The 18448-nt window shown below is 46.2% G+C and overlaps 1 protein-coding gene across 6 annotated transcripts; it reads right to left on the reverse strand.

The window, feature by feature from the left end:
* Positions 1–2504: 2504 nt before the first annotated feature.
* On the reverse strand, positions 2505–18102 carry LOC118097793 (transforming protein RhoA). Of its 6 annotated transcripts, none has more exons than XM_035141031.3 (6): positions 18057–18102; positions 9417–9570; positions 8150–8310; positions 6658–6778; positions 6067–6197; positions 2505–3837 (listed from the first exon to the last, which is right to left on the reverse strand). In XM_035141031.3, exons 3-6 carry the CDS (start codon positions 8303–8305, stop codon positions 3664–3666), a joined length of 582 nt encoding a protein of 193 aa, XP_034996922.1. In that variant the 5' UTR covers positions 8306–8310; positions 9417–9570; positions 18057–18102; the 3' UTR covers positions 2505–3663. The 6 variants fall into 6 exon arrangements, with proteins under 6 accessions (XP_034996922.1, XP_088514782.1, XP_088514781.1 ...); XM_088658656.1 differs by having other exon boundaries at positions 17524–18102; XM_088658655.1 differs by lacking the exon at positions 18057–18102 and adding an exon at positions 15756–16931.
* Between the last annotated feature and the right edge of the window lie 346 nt (positions 18103–18448).

Genomic DNA, 18448 nt, shown 5'->3' on the forward strand with positions numbered 1-18448 from the left:
TACCTGTTGGCCATGCCTGGGCTAGAGCATTCAAAGCAGCTAAACTGCATTTAAGGAGATAAAGCAAGATCTGAGCTGCTACCCCCCCCCCCCCAGGCTCTGAAGTAAAACATGGGAAGCTTTAAATTTTGCATTAAAATGAAGATTACAACCACCTTAAGTTTCTTTTCACTGCATTGCTCAGAAGCTATTGCACTTCTTTTAGACATTAGCCTGGTTTTTCCAGGTGTTAACTTCCATAGTGGCTGGAAATCTGCCTAGCTAGAGGGCAAGGAGGGACCTCCCTTACAAGGGGGCCTCTGGAATTAGAGACTCTTCTGTTCGTTTTCACCATGACTGGCTCTATCAACCTCAGATTACAAATCATATGCAGCACTACACTGAGTTTGAGGAGGTTATTTTTTTAAAAAAGAATAGAAGATCTATTTATAACAGACCATACAGCTACTGTTCTGGGAATTAGAATGTGTGGCAACTCGGAAAGGAAGACTACCATTTGCTGTCAAACAGCTGGGGGGGGGGAATCTGGTTGTCCTAAAACCATACAAGGAAAAAAAGTAAAAATAGATGTTAATAAAATACTGTCCCTTCCACTTGTCCTAAAACTACAGAGAAAGTAGGACAAATGTTTTAGAAGCTACAAACAATAGGTAATGAAACAAGCATGAACTCCAGTGACCGAGAAGAATTGGGGGGACAGGGAGGGGTTGTTGCTCAGCTGTGCCATTAAGCAGGTTATCCGAAATAGGCCTGGCTTTAGGTAACTGAAGGTCACTAGACTTGCGTTGCAGATGCATTGTAGTATTAAATGGTGCAGATCATGGATACATATATCCAATACTGATACCAAGAATTGACACCACAAAGAGAAGAAACACTGCTGGCAGGTTTCTGTAGCTAAAATTTTTCATCAGAATATCTATTCTGTGCCTGTTCACCATTTAAGGAGCCCAAGAGAAATCGGATTTCACATTAACGAAAGGGGAGAAAGATAGCCATCTTGGGCTAAGACTCTTATCCAAAGATTAGGCACAAGGACAAGGAAGGAAGGCAGAGTACTGTATAATGTTCACCTAAAGTGAGAAGGCCCATGTTGCTGTGTATACAAATCAGCAAATAATCTGCTGCTCCAGAGAAGCAGACACGGAGCAATGGATTCAAGCTACAAGAAAGAAGATTCCACCTAAACATTAGGAAGACCTTCCTGACAGTAAGAGCTGTTCGACAGTGGAATTTGCTGCCAAGGAGTGTGGTGGAGTCTCCTTCGTTGGAGGTCTTTAAGCAGAGGCTTGACAGCCATCTGTCAAGAATGCCTTGATGGTGTTTCCTGCTTGGCAGGGGGTTGGACTGGATGGCCCTTGTGGTCTCTTCCAACTCTGATTCTATGATTCTAATCCAACTATGAGATTATCTCCAGTAGTTTTGCAAAGTGGTTTCTAACATAAGTGTTTGGAAAGTTTACTTTCCATCACATTCGTTCTCCATAGAGCTCCCGACATTTTCTAGCACAACATAGAGCTTCAGGAATCTAAAGGGGGCAGCAGGCCTACCTGAAGCCAAGCTCTCTATGCTTTGATTAGCTCCCAGTCTATTGGACTGCTTCTCCCACCATCCTGGTTCGTTCTTTTAACATTTTTTGTTTCTAGGTATAAAATAATAATTTTTTATACCCTGCCCATCTGGCTGGGTTTCCCCAGCCACTCTGTGCGACTTCCAACAGAATATTAAAATATAATAATCTATTAAACATTAAAAGCTTCCCTAAACAGGACTGCCTTCAGATGTCTTCTAAAAGGTAGTTCTTCTCTTTGACATCTGGTGGGAGGGCGTTCCACAGGGCGGGTGCCACTACCGAGAAGGCCCTTTGCCTGGTTCCCTGTAATTTGGCTTCTCGCAGCGAGGGAACTGTCAGAAAGCCCTCGGCACTGGACCTCAGTGTCCATGCAGAACAATGGGGGTGGAGACGCTCCTTCAGGTATACTGAACCGAGGCTGTTTAGGGCTTTAAAGGTCAGCACCAACACTTTGAATTGTGCTCAGAAATGTACTGGGAGCCAATGTAGGTCTTTCAAGACCTGTGTTATGTGGTCTCGGGCGCTCCCAGTCACCAGTCTAGCTGCCGCATTCTGGATTAGTTGTAGTTTCCGGGTCAATTCAAAGGAAGCTCCACATAGAGAGCATTGCAGTAGTTCAAGCGGGAGATACTAGAGCATGCACCACTCTGGTGAGACAGGGCATAGGCAGGGAGGGTCTCAGCCTGCGTACCAGATGGAGCTGGTAGACAGCTGCCCTGGATACAGAATTGACCTGCGCCTCCAAGGTAAGACTTATGGGAAGTGTGCGATTACTTTTACCAGCCATCATAATTTACCAAAGCACTTCATGGGCTCAGCAGTTTGGTGGGACAGTGCTGTACAACTGCTCTAAGAAAAATCAGTGCTCACCTTTTTACTTGTTCCCTTTCCACAGCAGATTTTAAGAGGCAAAAAGCAAAGCCCCACCATGTACTAAACATTGCTACAAATTTATTACAGATTTTTCTTTCAAGTACATTTTGAAAAGTAACAACCACTTTTTAAACAGGTGAATACAAATTAAACACAAAACCATACACCCCGGTGGCAATGCAGTGAGTACAAAGAAGGCAGAAGGGAAGAGGAGCAGGAGGGTGAGGGGAGCAGCGAGACAGAAGCAACAGAGGAGGTCCTTTGCACTTGAAGCTGTGGCAGTGGCTACTCCAGCTACCAGCTATCCAGAGAGCTTCCAAACAGCAACAAACTGGCTCATAGCACCTCTGCTTACAAATATAGATTTTTGCTAGAAAGGGGCCAGGCTGCAAGGCCCAGCCTCTTGGGCCAGTTTGAAGGAAAGGCAGCTGTCTGCTCTGCTGTTAGGAGATAAATATTTAAGTGGAGACAATTCTGTTCTAGGGTGGGAGAGAGAGAAGGTGGAGGACCTGATGTCACTTTACTGAGATAGCCCTCAAGAAACTCAAAGTGGGTGGCTTTTGAACTGGGCTATGTTTGCCTTGAGGAAGGGGCCATGCGCCAAAGTGGTTCTGCTCTAGCCTAAAGAGCAGAAAAGCCAGCAAAGGCATCACTGAGTCTGCCAAGATAAGGGTGACTGCTTGCCTTGCCCACTGTGCAGGAGGACTGGCTCCACTCACAAGGAGTGACTTGTTGACATGTCAAGAGTCCCTTACTAGGCAGGGCCAGATGTTCCAATTCAAGGTTCTGACCATTAATGAAGCAAAGGGCTTTCACACTTTGGCAAGAAGTCTTCTACAAAGAAACGGCCTGGAGCAGTGTAGTGCCCTAGGCTGCCAACAAGAATCAAGACTGCTGTGAGCAAGCACGCGGAAAGACGAGGAACTCTCCCACTGACCCACCGAGGGCCAGAATTTTCTGACCTGTTATGAGGGAGTCAGAAGCCTGTGACGGAAGGGGGAAATGCCACCCCTGCACGGTGATGGGCAGAGCCTGGGGCAGGTTGGGAACCCCACCTCCAAAGTTAGTTGTCATGCTTCAGAAGAGCCCCTGCCCAGCTCTAGCAAGCCCCCTCTCTGAGGAGACCTGCCAGTCCATGGTATCACAAGAGATGGAAGCCTGGAAGCTAGGAGCTCAAAGGCTTGGCTGGCTAGCAGGGAAGGCAGGCTGGGAAGGAATTACAGCAGCTGGCATGAGGTCTTCTTGCGCCCACGTTTGGCCTGTAGGGCAGCCCGGGTGGCCATCTCAAACACTTCCCGTACTCCATCCTTTGTCTTTGCAGAACATTCCAGGTAGCCAAAAGCACTAATCCTGTTTGCCATGTCACGTCCCTCCTCTGGCTTCACTGGTTCCTGAAAGGGAAGGGCAAAACAGACAGTGAGGTCCCCTGGGATCTTTCCTGGTAAGGGAAATGAGGCAGAATCTAGCAATCAAAGCAAGAGCTGAGCAATCAGAACTCCTGGCTCCTATAACCACACAATACTAACTCCCTGAAACTGTATCCTTTGCTGAAAAACTGGTACCCAGCCCCTGCTAGGGTTGTGAAGTTGGAGGTTTACTTTATTATTATAACGTTATGTGGTTTCGGCGGCTGCTCCCAGTCACCAGTCTAGCTGCCACATTTTGGATTAGTTGTAGTTTCCGGGTCACCTTCAAAGGTAGCCCCACATACAGTGCATTGCAGTAGTCCAAGCGAGAGATAACTAGAGCATGCACCACTCTGGCGAGACAGTCTGCGGACAGGTAGGGTCTCAGCCTGCGTACCAGATGGAGCTGGTAAACAGCTGCCCTGGACACAGAATTGACCTGCACCTCCATGGACAGCTGTGAGTCCAAAATGACTCCCAGGCTGCGCACCTGGTCCTTCAGGGGCACAGTTACCCCATTCAGGACCAGGGAGTCCTCCACACCTGTCCGCCTCCTGCCCCCCCAAAACAGTACTTCTGTCTTCTCAGGATTCAACCTCAATCTGTTAGCCGCCATCCATCCTCCAACCGCCTCCAGACACTCACATAGGACCTTCACTGGTTCTGATTTGAAAGAGAGGTAGAGCTGGGTATCATCCGCATACTGATGAACACCCAGCCCAACCCCCCCGATGATCTCTCCCAGCGGCTGCATATAGATCAGGGGTCCCCAAACTACGGCCCCCGGGCCGGATGCGGCCCAATCGGCCTTCCAATCCGGCCCGCGACGACCCCCGCCGCCCGCTGCCGCCGCCCGCTCTCGCGGCGCGCGGCGCAGCGGCGATCTAAAAAATCGGCAAAAAATCGCCGAAAATTCTTTGTGCGCATGCGTACGGGCCTCTCCCGACCCGGAAGAGGTCATTTCTGGTGCACTTCCGGGTCGGGGGAGGCCCATACGCATGCGCACAAGCGATTTTCGGCGATTTTTTTTCCCGCCCGTGTGCGCGTGCGCATGCGCACGGGCACGCACTCCCCCGCCCTCCGGCCCGCTGCGCGCGCACTCCCCTGCCGTCCGGCCCACCGCGCGGTCGGCGCGGCGGGCACCGGCCCGCCGCTCGGTAAGTCTGGGGACCCCTGATATAGATGTTGAAAAGCATGGGGGAGGACAGATCCCTGAGGCACCCCACAAATGAGGGCCCAGGGGTCTGAACACTCAGGCAAAGAAGCCATTTCCGGCACTGCTCGGCGAGTCCCCGCGCCGGTTTACTGCAGCGCGCGGGGGACTTGCCAAGCGGGCGGCTCAGTTCACGGGTGGCCCGTGGGCCAGATAAACGGCCTCCATGGGCCGGAGGTTTGCCGGATTGCTGTCAGAGGGTCGTTGTGGCTACTCTGGAGTAACTCTGCCTGAGCCCAGTGGCATTCCGGCTGGAGTTGCCCAAGTCCATGAGACTCTAGAGTAGCCACGACGACCCTCTGACAACAACCAAACTAGGTGTCTCCAGAGAACATCCACCATGACCTGAAGCTGCTCAGGCAGGGAATCCTTGGCGCAGCTGGGAGTTCGGTACACCAACGGAATCCTGTACTGCCCCTATTGCCCAACTTCCAGAACATGCAGTCAGAGAACTGGGTCTTCCCAATAGGACACCTGGTGCAAACTGTTGTTGTTGTTTAGTTGTGTCCAACTCTTCGTGACCCCATGGACCAGAGCACGGCAGGTGCAAACTAATGACTTCCTAAAAATCACTGCAAACACACACCCCCACGTGGCCCACAAGGCCTGGGTTGCTATGTGTAAGAGAAATCTGGTGGAGAAGCAGCAGCAAGGACAGGCCCATCTGCTTCATCCAACCAAGTCTCTGTTACACATGCCATCATGCATGTGTTACACTTGATGGCATCATGCAAGCCGTGCTGTCTTCAGTCCAAATAGAGTGTGTTGTGAAAAGGTACTGAGAACCCCGTGGAAACTAGTAGCTTTGTGCTTTGCCAAGCCCCCTTCAAAAATGAAAGGAAGGCCACAATATACACCTTGTGCTTCTGCTCAGATGTAAATGGAAAGGACATAGATTCCTTTCAAGCCCCAAATGGCCATATGCATAGCTGTCTGTACCCTCCTCCTATTCCGATGGCAATACTAAATCCCAGCAAAGAATGTCCGTTGCCTCTCTGCACCTGCTTCATCTTGGCTAGCTCCCGGCGTGTATGCTCATCATTACGCAGGTCCTTCTTGTTCCCCACCAGGATGATAGGCACATTGGGGCAGAAGTGCTTCACCTCCGGAGTCCACTTCTCAGGGATGTTCTCTGTAGGGAGAGAGAACAGCATAAACCTAGGAAGCATAAACCTAGGAAGACTGTGGAGTTCTCAGCCACTTGTGCCCCAAAGCAAAGATTTGGGAAACTGTCTCGAGTTCCTTCAGATACCACCCAGGATGAAATTTAAAGGACTTCCACCACTGTGGGTACAGGAGCAGCAAACTCAGAAAATGGATGTGGTGCAGCCAATGTTAAAGCTGGGACATGTGTACATGGGCAGGGCAATGGGAGAAAAGACGGAAATGGGGAGGGACAAGTGGCAGAACACTGAACGCCAGCAGTGGTGTGATGTAGTACACATCATATGACCAGCTAATCAACTACTATGACAGATTAACTGATCCCATCAGCAATCTGACATCTGGGAAGAGACCAGAATCAGAAGTCGGCAGAAGTCTCTGCTGCTTCTCATTCAGTCAGCCCTCCCACATACTCAGGGGAGACTCACCTAAACTGTCGGGGCTGTCAATGGAGAAACACATGAGGATGACGTCTGTATCTGGGTAGGAGAGGGGTCTTAGCCGGTCATAGTCCTCTTGGCCAGCTGTATCCCACAGGGCAAGTTCTACCTGTGGAAATGCAAATATGATAACTTAATGGGGGCAAGTCCTCAAAGTGCTGTCATCACTCCATTAAACTAAAGCAAATTCTGTGATGTGCTAGTGCAGGCACCCCCAAACTTCGGCCCTCCAGATGTTTTGGACTACAATTCCATCTTCCCCAACCACTGGTCCTGTTAGCTAGGGATCATGGGAGTTGTAGGCCAAAACATCTGGAGGGCCGCAGTTTGGGGATGCCTGTGCTAGTGTCTTCCCCATTAGATCCTTAAAGGTAAAGGACCCCTGACAGTTAAGTCCAGTCGCGAACGACTCTGGGGTTGCAGTGCTCATCTCGCTTTACTGGCCGAGAGAGCAGACGTTTGTCTGCAGACAGCTTTTCTGGGTCACGTGGCCAGCATGATAAAGCCAAGCAGCACACGGAAACGCCGTTTACCTTCCCGCCGGAGCGGTACCTATTTATCTACTTGCACTTTGACGTGCTTTCGAACTGCTAGGTTGGCAGGAGCTGGGGCCGAGCAATGGGAGCTCACCCCGTCACGGGGATTCGAACCACCGACCTTCCGATCAGTGGTTTAGATCACAGTGCCACCTGTGTCTGTAATTAATGTGATTCTGTAATGAATGTAATGTGATTCTGTAATGAATCACACCAAAGTGGAAATATGCTGGTATTGTTGTAATTCAATCAGAAAAGCATTCTCCAAACTCTTCTCCAGGCATCCCCAAACTGCGGCCCTCCAGATGTTTTGGCCTGCAACTCCCATGATCCCTTAGCTAACAGGACCAGTGGTGAGGGATGATGGGAATTGTAGTTCAAAACATCAGGAGGGCCGAAGTTTGGGAATGCCTGCTCTACTCCCTGCCCTGTTGCCACCAAGAAATGCAGTTCCAAAAGAACCACCTGTTCTTTCTGCAGCTATTCTTCATTTCTCTCAAATCAATTCCTCTCTGCTCTTGGGGGTGAGGAGAGGAAGAGGGCTATTTCACACATTACCCTGACCAACTCAGAGAAGAAAAACACTGGGAGGCCAAATGCCCCAGACAATATATAAATATATATAGTTGGCAAGCAGCTGGCCTCCAATTTGGGCTCAGCACAGGAGCTTGCAGCAGGACCCCAGCTGGGCCTCAGAGAAATGGAAAATGTAGAATGGTACATAATGCTCTACAAAAGACGCAGACTCTTCTGCTGCTGCGCTGCTGTGTGAGTCAGGTGGCTTGCAGAAGCTGCTGCTTTTTTGCTGAAGTGTGAGCCAACTGACTTGCACCATAGCATGGCAGCAAAAAAAAGCGCCAGCCAGCCAGATGGTGGAGATATCAGGCACTGTCATTGCGCCCAGGCGTCTGCCCAGCCCGGCAGGCTCCCAACATCAGTATTACCTGCTTTCCATCCACCTCAATGTCAGCCACATAGTTCTCAAAGACGGTGGGGACGTAGACCTCTGGGAATTGGTCCTTGCTGAAGACAATAAGGAGGCAGGTCTTTCCACATGCTCCATCTCCTACAATGACAAGTTTCTTGCGTATGGCAGCCATCTTTCCTGAAGGAAGAAAAGCAGCACCCACTTAGCTTTACCTTCACTCACAACCCAATACATTAGCAAGCCCCTCATCCAGCAGGGCATATAAACAAAAATACCACAATCTTACCTGCTATGCTCCCAAGGAGGACAGCCCCAAATCCCAAGGAGTTGCTACAAATCTCTCCAGAGATCAACAGTTGGCGATAGTGCCAATGACTATCCCTATTCATCTGGATGTCATCTTTATACCGCCTTCTAGCAATTTTGTGGTGCGAGATTTGACTGTACCAGAATCTGCTTCTATCAGAGTGAGTGACCCGCCACGACAGTCTGATCACTCCACCCAGAACTCTAAGCTCGTGCGGCCCTTACATGAACCGTCCCAACAAAGTAAAACAACTGATTACTTTGTGGGGTCCTCTCAGCCCCCTAAGGGCATTTCTTACTCCATCGGTCCTTTGTTGGAACATTGCAGGCTGGCATAGGAAAAAATTTGACCCAGAATTCCAGACGTACATTAATTCGTTCCATATTATCTTATTGCAAGAAACCTGGGAGGAGGGGGAAATTGTCATAAACGGATTCGACCTCCTAACACTCCTTGCTTGGCCCTCCTTGAAAGGAGGCCGTCCCCAAAGTGGTCTTGTAATTGGTATCTCGCTTAAGTTACATACTAAACTTACTTTAGTACAGGCTTCCCCTCCTTATGTCTTATCTGGGCTGATATCCAGGGAAAAGATTTCATTGCTAATTTCAAATGTTTACCTCCCTCCAGGAAGTTTGTCGCTTGAACTTCGCTCTAGATGGGAAATACTAGAAGACCATCTATTATCATGCCGCGACAAGTATCCCAATACTCAATCCTTAATTGGAGGGGATTTTAATGCCTGTACCACAGCCAACTGGGAATTCCTGACTAAAGTCAAATGGTGGGTTGCCCTATGTCTTGACAACTATGAACTGGAACACGCCATAGGGAGAACCTCTAAAGACTCCAGAGTAAACGAGGTTGGAGTGCATCTCTATCAAAGGGCCATCTGTCTAAACCTAGTCCCCTTGAACGGTAGATGTACTGGGGGGAGTACACCCATCTAGGCATAAAATCCAACAGTGTATTAGATTACCTCTTGACTTCGAGGGATTTGTTCCTGAATGTCTCTTCCTTTAAGGTCGACAAAATACAATCCAGCGATCACCACCCCCTAGTAGCCACTCTCTCTCTGGATTGGCATTCGGCTGAGCATAGACACCCAATCCGAATAGAATCCAACGTATCGACTAGAATGAGAGGAATAAAGTGGCCTTTATTGTACTTGGACTTTTATCAAAAAGAAATTAATGTGCCGCTAACTGACACAGCTACTGATTCCCATGACCCCAACATACTATTGGGGCTGTTTAATCATTTTATGGTGGATCTTACTGCCTTTTTTACGATACCTCCCCAAGCGGTAAATCGCAGCCAGCATAACTCTGGTGCCCCCTGGTATGACTCTCAGTGTAAACAAGCTTTTGCGCTCAATTTACAACGAGTACAAGGTCTCAGGTGCTACCAACCTGCCAATTACATATTTTCAAGCCAAAATTGTCTATAAACAGGCCCGAACAAAGGCTAAACGCACCTGTCAATCAAATCGCTGGCAGGCTTTAATTGCAGCATCCAAATCACATAGGTCACGTGAATTTTGGTCACTAATTAATAGAAGAGTGAGAAAATATCCCCTGGCCGTTATCCCTGCTCCTACTTGGGAGCAGTTTTTGAGGAAGTGCTTCTCACAGGTGGACCTGCCTGCTTCGAACACCTGTTCTGCCATCTACCCATTTGGCCTCCTACCGACCCGGGGTCAATAAAATACTTGATATCTCAACTGAAAGTGGGTAAGGCACCTGGGCCTGTTTTGGTCCCAGCGGAGGCGATTAAGTCACATCCTGAGTGGTGGGCTGGAATTCTGGCCAAAGTTTTCGATGCTATAAACGCCACAGGTCTCATTCCCAAGTCGTGGAAGGAGGCTATTATCATCCCAATTCACAAAAAAGGATCCACTGCTAACCCGGGGAACTATCGTAACATCAGCCTACTTTCAATCCTAGGGAAAATCAATGCCTGCTTTCTGCTGTCAAAATTGACCCAGTGGTCGGAAGAGTCCAACTTAACCAGTCATGAACAAGCAGGTTTTAGACCCAATCGTTCGACAATGGACCACGCTGTAATTCTTTACCACCTTGCACTGAAATACTCTACCCCTAGTTGGGGCTATTTATGTACTGCCTTTATTGATTTGAGGGCAGCTATTGACAGCATTAGCAGAAACATCTTATGGGTGAAACTTGCTACTTGGGGCATTGGCAGTAGACTCTTATGATCCAATTGCATGAGGGATCAGTTGCCAGAGTGAGACTAACTCAAGCAGGCGAACTAGCAAATTCGGTGCCTATAAACATGGGAGTCCGCCAAGGCTGTATACTAGCTCCCTATCTCTTTAATATGTATATAAGTGATATGAGAAAACCCCTAATCGAGTCGCCCATCAATATTCATGCCCCCCACCTTGCAGATTATCGCTGCCCACTGCTTCTAAATAGAGCACTGAAGATATTTGTTTCCTATTGTCAAACCAATAAGTTAAATATTAACCATTCTAAATCTAAAATAATGATTTTCTCCAGAAGCCGAAAACTATACAAGTGGAAGTTTGATGGAGCAACAAGTAGAACAAGTTGCCAAATTCCAATATTTAGGTATACTTTTTCAACAAAACTTGAGATGGAAAGCACAAATTCAATATCTACTCAATAAGGCTAAAACTGTGTCCCACACACTTCTCCAGTTTTATGTCTCAGATGGGGCTCTGCACGTGCCTTCAGGGTTGAAGGTGTTTAATGCAAAAGTAGCGGCCATACCTGCATATGCTGCACCACTTTGGGCTGCCTTGGCAAATTTTGCCCCTCTTGAGACCCTCCAAAATCTATCTTTACGCTGTCTTTTGAACCATCCCTCACATGTGAGCAATGCGGCTATACGTCTGGAACTGAAGATCCCCTTGCAAGAGACACTTCTGTGGAAACGGGTTTTCAATTACTGGCTAACACTAACAGATTACCAAATTATTATCTAGCCCAATGTTTATGGCGTGACGAATTCACCAGTCCCTGGGCCAGCAAGATCCATGCCAAGCTTTTGCTTTTTGGAATCTCCCCCCTAGAATCCTTAAATTTTGATCTTGCCACAGCTAAAAAATTTATCAATCAGAGATTGGATGATACAGACTTGCAACGTAATCTTATGCTGGGCGGCAGGGGGGGGGGGATGTCCGCCTCAGCATATGGGTGTTACTCCCGCACAGCATGTTCCAGCTTATTTATCATCCCTCTCTATTGCCAGCCACCGTTTTGCGCTTATTAAAGCGAGGTTCAATGCTTTCCCCTCCAACGTCCTTCTTCACAGATTCTCTAAGGGCAGAGCCTCAGTTCTATGTTCCTGTGATAACCAGTTGACGGAATCCCTTCAGCACATGGTTTTTACTTGCCCTCTGTATAGTGCTACTGAGCCCATTAGTCCAAAAATTCTCTGGACTTCCAGTAGAGACTCATCTTGCCCTTTTATTTATTGCAAGACACTGATTCGTTCATAACCTTGCAAGTGGCAAGATTTTTAACTTCTGTTCTTTCCTATAAGAGGCGAAATGGACTGTTACATGAATCCTGAAAACTTTTAAAATATTGTTTTTCCTAATTTTATATTATCTGTAATTATTTTTAGTCCTATATTTACTTTTACTGATTGTAAAGCAAGTATGTCTCATTGTGTCTATTTTTATGCATATATAAGCTTAAAGCTGAAATAAATCAATCTATCTAGCAAACCCAAGCAGAAACTCCATGCCATCAATAAATCTTTGTTGCATCTGGGTTGGCAACTGGAAGGGCCAGCTGGTACTCCTCACAAGAACCAAATTTGGGCTCATGAAGCCTTCATTTGCTGATCCCTACAATGCAGATGGATCAGGCCTACAAAACATCCAAGTGAATTTTGAGGAACAAAATCAGGGGGATCAGAGGTCACCTGTGTTTGAAACTCTACATTCACAAGTCATATTCTGCATGTGGAAACGCTCAGATGCGACCACGGCATGAATTCTGGTCATTTCCTTTGTGCCTGAGCCAGTCTGTGAGAACTTCTTTCTTTTCTGACCTCAGTGCCACCTGAGCCTCTTACACATGAATACCTCGGTTTACAACTGCCTCCGTTTGTGAACGCCTCTGTTTGCAAACGCTGCGGACCCACCTGGAACTTTCTATTACTTTCAATGGGAAAGTTGCTTCAGGTTAAGTACGCTTCAGGTTAAGTACTGACTTCCAGAACCAATTACACTCATACTTCAGGGTTAAGTACGCTTCAGGTTGAGTACTCCGTGGACCCGTCTGGAACGGATTAATCCACTTTCCATTACTTTCAATGGGAAAGTTCGCTTCAGGTTAAGTACACTTCAGTTTAAGTACAGACTTCCGGAACCAATTGTGGTTGTAAACCAAGGTATCACTGGTACAAGGATTCACTATAAGCTACAACTATTAACACACAATATTGAAAACTGCCCTACTGATGCTCTTTATGAAATGGGACCAAATGAGCTAGTTGGCTGTTCTTCCAGATCGACTCATAAGATCCAGAATAGAAGCCTTTTTCTTTAGGAAAAAAATAATCACTGCCCAGTTCTGAAGCATGGTACTGGGGATTCATAGCCAAGTCTAGCTTATCTGGAAGCCTGCATGCTGTCTTTAAAAGCCAGAATGCTTTTATGCCAGAACTTCGGGTTATGATGGGAGGAACAAAATACCCTGGTGACTAATTAGTTTGGATGTACATTGAGACGATATATAAAGCTAGGCAAGTTACACCCATATCTGTAGTTCTAAGCAAACTTCCCGCTTCAAAAAGAACAAAAAAAGGGCTCCGCCTGCTTGGCCAATATTTAATGTCTGCTTTCTTAAAAGGGTTTTAAGGCAAGAATGAACTGACCAAATTAAACTCTAGATTAATCCACTTGAGAGATTTCTTGTAAGAGTATCCTCCATTACACCTATGAATGTTGGACTTTCTATCTCCCATTGTTTAGAATCTCCTTTAATGGAAAGACACCTCACAACAAAGATTCTCCGGTAGAAAATAAGGGAGAGCTTCTGAATAACCTTTCTTTAATGCAAACTTCCAATCACTAAACAAATGCAGAATAGAAAATCTAGCTGAAAAGGTGACCTGAAACTAAACTGTATGGAACAAGTTATTCTCATCTAAAACATGATTAAGGCCAATATCCTCAAGCGACTCAGCAAGTGGGAAAACAAATTTACTGTGATTCCAGTAAGGAGTAGGGGAGACAGAAAAGAAAAACTTGCATCTTTGAGTCATCCAAAGTACTTCTGGAATTGCAGTTCAGAGAACTAGGCTGCCCCACAGCAATTACATTTGGGTAACAATCAAACTTGCTGCTCTGCAATGCAGCCTCCTCATTTGATAAACTACAGTGGACTTAAGAACTACTCAACATCCGACGTTTTCGACTTATGAGCGGAAAAAGTGGCCGCGCGCTTACGAATTTTTAGATACGGTTTCCTCGATTTACGAATTTTTCCATTTTCAATGCATTCCTATGGGAAACCGCTTTTCCTATGGGAAACTCGACTTACAAAGTTTTCGACCTACAAGTGTGCATTCGGAACGGATTAAATTTGTAAGTCAAGGTCCCACTGTACTTGTTTCTTTAAATGCCACAAGAATATAGAACAGACCCTCCCCACAGAAAAGTAGGAGCCCAGGATCAAACATAAACTATTCATTGATCTTAAAGAAAGAGGGGGATTTTCCCTGCCAGATCTGAAACTCTACTGTGAGGCGTCCTGTCTCTCCTGGATCAGGGAATGGTGTATACTACAAAATACTGACCTTTTAGATCTGGAAGGGTATGACAACCGCTATGGCTGGCATGCCTACTTAGGTTACAACAAGGTCAAGGTACACAAAAGCTGTTTAAATCATGTAATAAGGAAGCCTCTATATTTGGTTTCGACAAAATACAAAGGTCTGCTTGAACCCAAAACCATGAGATAAATGGGACGGAGCCCTCCAGACTGGAAAAAGGACTGATTAACTCCAAAGGAAAAACCCTCTCTAAAACATATAGACTCCTCCTTGACTGGGAGGTCAAGGAGGAGGTGGTAAAATCAGTAATGGTTAAATGGGCTCAAGATTTTGGTTACAACATCCCAATGGATGCTTGGGGAAAACTATGGAAGGTAGATATGAAGTTCACCACAGATTATTTATTGAAAGAAAATTTTATGAAAATGCAGTTCCGCTGGTACTTAATGCCATCAAAACTATCGAAAATGTATAAAAATACCTCAAGTAAATGTTGTGGAGAAGTGGAAGGTACAATGCTACATATGTGGTGGAACTGTAAGAAAATACAGTGGTACCTTGGGTTAAGAACTTAATTCGTTCTTGAGGTCCGTTCTTAACCTGAAACTTTTCTTAACCTGAGACCACTTTAGCTAATAGGGCCTCCCGCTGCTGCTGCACGGCCACTGCACGATTTCTGTTCTCATCCTGAAGCAAAGTTCTTAACCCGAGGTACTACGGTATTTCTGGGTTAGCGGAGTCTGTAACCTGAAGTGTCTGTAACCTGAAGTGTCTGTAACCCGAGGTACCACTGTAAAGGAATCTGTAAATGAGGTAATCTGTAACGAGCTCACAAAGATGTTTAAGACCTCTTTTATAAAAAAAAGCCAGAAGCTTTCCTCTTGGGGATACTAGGTTCAGACATACCTAAAAAAGCAAGGACAATATGGTAGCTGCAAGAATATTAATCACTTCAAACTGGAAAGGGGACATATTTCCAACCAAACTGGAGTGGCAAAGCAAACTGGTAGAATACCGAGCTGGCAAAAATGACAGGAAAATTGAGAGGACATACTGAACAAACATTGATGAAAGAATGGGACATGCACAAAATATACTTTAAGGAACATCGTAATAATATGATGTCAATGGCAGGCCTTGAATGACTTCTGTGGTATAATAGGAACTTATAAGAGAATAAGTCATTAATGAAAATCAATAAAGGAAAACGGAAAGTGCGCTCGAAGAAATAGGCGGTAGATGCATGGTGGGGTGATGGGAAGTCATTAAAGATGCAATAAGAATTAAATGTGATATGATGTAAGATTTTCTATTGTTATTTCTGTGTGAATTTCTGTTTGTCTTTTAATTTCAATAAAGCATTAAACAAAAAGAAAAATAGGAACCATCACCTCACACATGCAATAAAACACTCTCTTCAAATTCCCTTGAAATTTCTGACATGAAAGCTCATGACTCAGTAGTACAAATGATATCTGACCATAGAAATCAATAGAGAAATCCGAGTTTTCATTATTGCAGTGCTGGGAAACTTTGTGGCTACCTGCACTGGAGTACATTGTGAGCGTGATCACCTCTCTGAACTTTATCTCTTGACCATCTACAATATGGAAACAATATTGAACAGTTTAATTTTTCACCTTCTAGCATAGGAAGCACCTGCAAATTTGTTATCAAATGCCAAACATTTGTCATACATAGCACATGCTTTTTCAGATTTGCAAACTTGTGTCCTTTATTCATCCCTTGACTGCAAGAGGGAATAAATGGACCGAGGGCCCAGGAAAAAACAATGAGGAAATTAATTCCCCCCCCCCAATTCTGCATCCCCCTCTGCCAATATTTTTTTTCCTCATTTGCCCACTTCAAAAGGAGAAAACTGAATTCTTGTGCAGTATTTTATATTCCAATATTATGAAACTGGTAAGCATTATTGTTGGATTTAATTACATTGCCAAAGAACCCAGATTTAATTAAAGGTAATGACAGCACTGACACTGTATTTGTCTAGATTATTTAACAAACTCCAAGTCTGCCAAACATATTGTTTCCGTAACCTGGTAGCAAGGCCTTTGCACATCTCAAGACTCCATCTTTTATTTCAAGTGAAATAAAGTTAATACAACACACACACACACGAATCAGGAAACACACATGAGAGCAGTAACTCTGACATAGGTAAAGGTAAAGAGACCCCTGACCATTAGGTCCAGTCGTGACCGACTCTGGGGTTGTGATGCTCATCTCACATTATTGGCCGAGGGAGCCGGCGTACAGCTTCCAGGTCATGTGGCCAGCATGACAAAGCCGCTCCTGGTGAACCAGAGCAGCACACGGAAACGCCCTCTGCCTTCCCGCTGTAGCGGTACCTATTTATCTACTTACACTTTGACGTGCTTTTGAACTGCTAGGTTGGCAGGAGCTGGGACCGAGCAACAGGAGCTCATCCCATTGCAGGGATTTGAACTGCCGACCTTCCGATTGGCAAACCCTAGGCTCTGTGGTTTAATCCACAGCGCCACCATACATGAAGAATAAAGAAGAAGCAGAAACTATGGATCTTACAGACCCTGATTTTGCTAAAGACAAATATACTGATTTGTGCTAATATTTTCAAGCATATAATCTATGAAGATGAAGTGAGATGTAAACTGCATTCAGGATAGCTAACTTTCTCTGCAATTAGTTTTGCAACATGTTCTCATGATTATACAGAACCAAACCCCACCAAGTTCAATGGAGTTCATTCCCAACAGTGTGTTTCCAGGTCTGCTGCATTACTATGATGATGTACTCCACACAGAACCACTCCTTGTTTGTCTTATAGGGTTGCTTATGAGTATTCTCTCTAAATATATGAATTCTGATTCTGTGTAATTATGCCTACCTTCCAAGATCAAATAGCAAAATCTTTTCATTACCATGTGGGTCTAAATTTCAATACTTTTTATTATTTTCCAACTAGCAAAAACTAAGATACCTCTTAGGGTCTTACAGCTTCATGTCCAAAACTTCTGCCTTAAATTATTTATTCCTCCAAAAATAAAGGGGAATGTGTTTTTATAGGTTAAAAAAGCTGCATGTTAATAATACATCCCGTATCAGTTTTGGAGGAAGCAGCAGTTGTAATGACATCCTATAGGTAAAGTAGATTACTCTTAATATTCTTATATTTAGATTAAAGTAAGACAATTACAAGCACCATTCCATCAAAGTGGAAGGACAATTAATGTACATTGAAGAGGTTATAATTGGGCAGCGATCCAGCATGCAATACCCGAGTATAAGCTTTTGAATTTAACAGGACTTACTTCTGAGTGGACATGCATAACACTTTCACGCGGAGTTCAAGTTGCTATAATTCGCCACAACTCCGTGATTTAAAAGTACAAGAGATTACAGCAAAAATCAAACTGCAGGCGAGACCCACCCCGCGGAACTCAGACGCGCCTCTTTGGCCCTTTCCCGTGCCTAACCGGGAGGCGCCTCGCAGGACCTCCGTGTTTGTGTCCCCCCCCCCCGCACCTCCAGCCACGGATTTAGGCCGCACATGCGCAAGGTGCTCCCGAAAGCCCCACTCCGCCTCCGTCCCCCGAAACCTTTCCTGCGGAGCCGCCCAATCAGGCGCGCTTCCTCCCACCTTCGCCACCCCGACCCCGCCCAGCAGCCAACCGTCTTCTGGCTTCGCGCATGCGCCTCACATACGCCTATCGATTCCCCCCCCCAAACTTTTCACCAACAGCTTTTTCTTAAGGCTAAAGCCCCTCAATTTTGAAGGAAACGAGGCCCGTCGCAATTAGGGCAGCTGCTTCCCATCCCGCTGTCGTAGGAACTTCCCTCTTACCCGCTTCTCTCGGCGGCCTCCACTGCCGGCTCCGCCCGGCTCACTCGCAGCCGCCCGGAATCTCCACAGCAGCCCCCTCGTAGGCCCCACCCACTTCGTGATTGACAGAAACCACCGCCCAATCGCGTAACTCCGTACTGACATCGATGCCGTCGCTGTCTTATAAAAGGCGGCTGAGACTTCCCTTCCGTCGGATTGACAGAATGCTGCGGCCAATTGAAGAGCGTCATTCGTGCTAAACGAGTGGTTGGTCGCGTCATCGGGCGCTGTCCGATTCCGGAACGGGAGAACACAGCGGCCAATCGCCGCCCACCCACAGAATTGCCTGATAGGCAGGTTGAACTGACCAATTGCGCTCGACACAAGCGAACATTGCTCCTATTGCCGACGGA

Source organism: Zootoca vivipara, chromosome 15 (assembly GCF_965207765.1).
Source record: "Zootoca vivipara chromosome 15, rZooViv2.hap1.1, whole genome shotgun sequence".
Taxonomy (NCBI): Eukaryota; Metazoa; Chordata; class Lepidosauria; order Squamata; family Lacertidae; genus Zootoca; species Zootoca vivipara.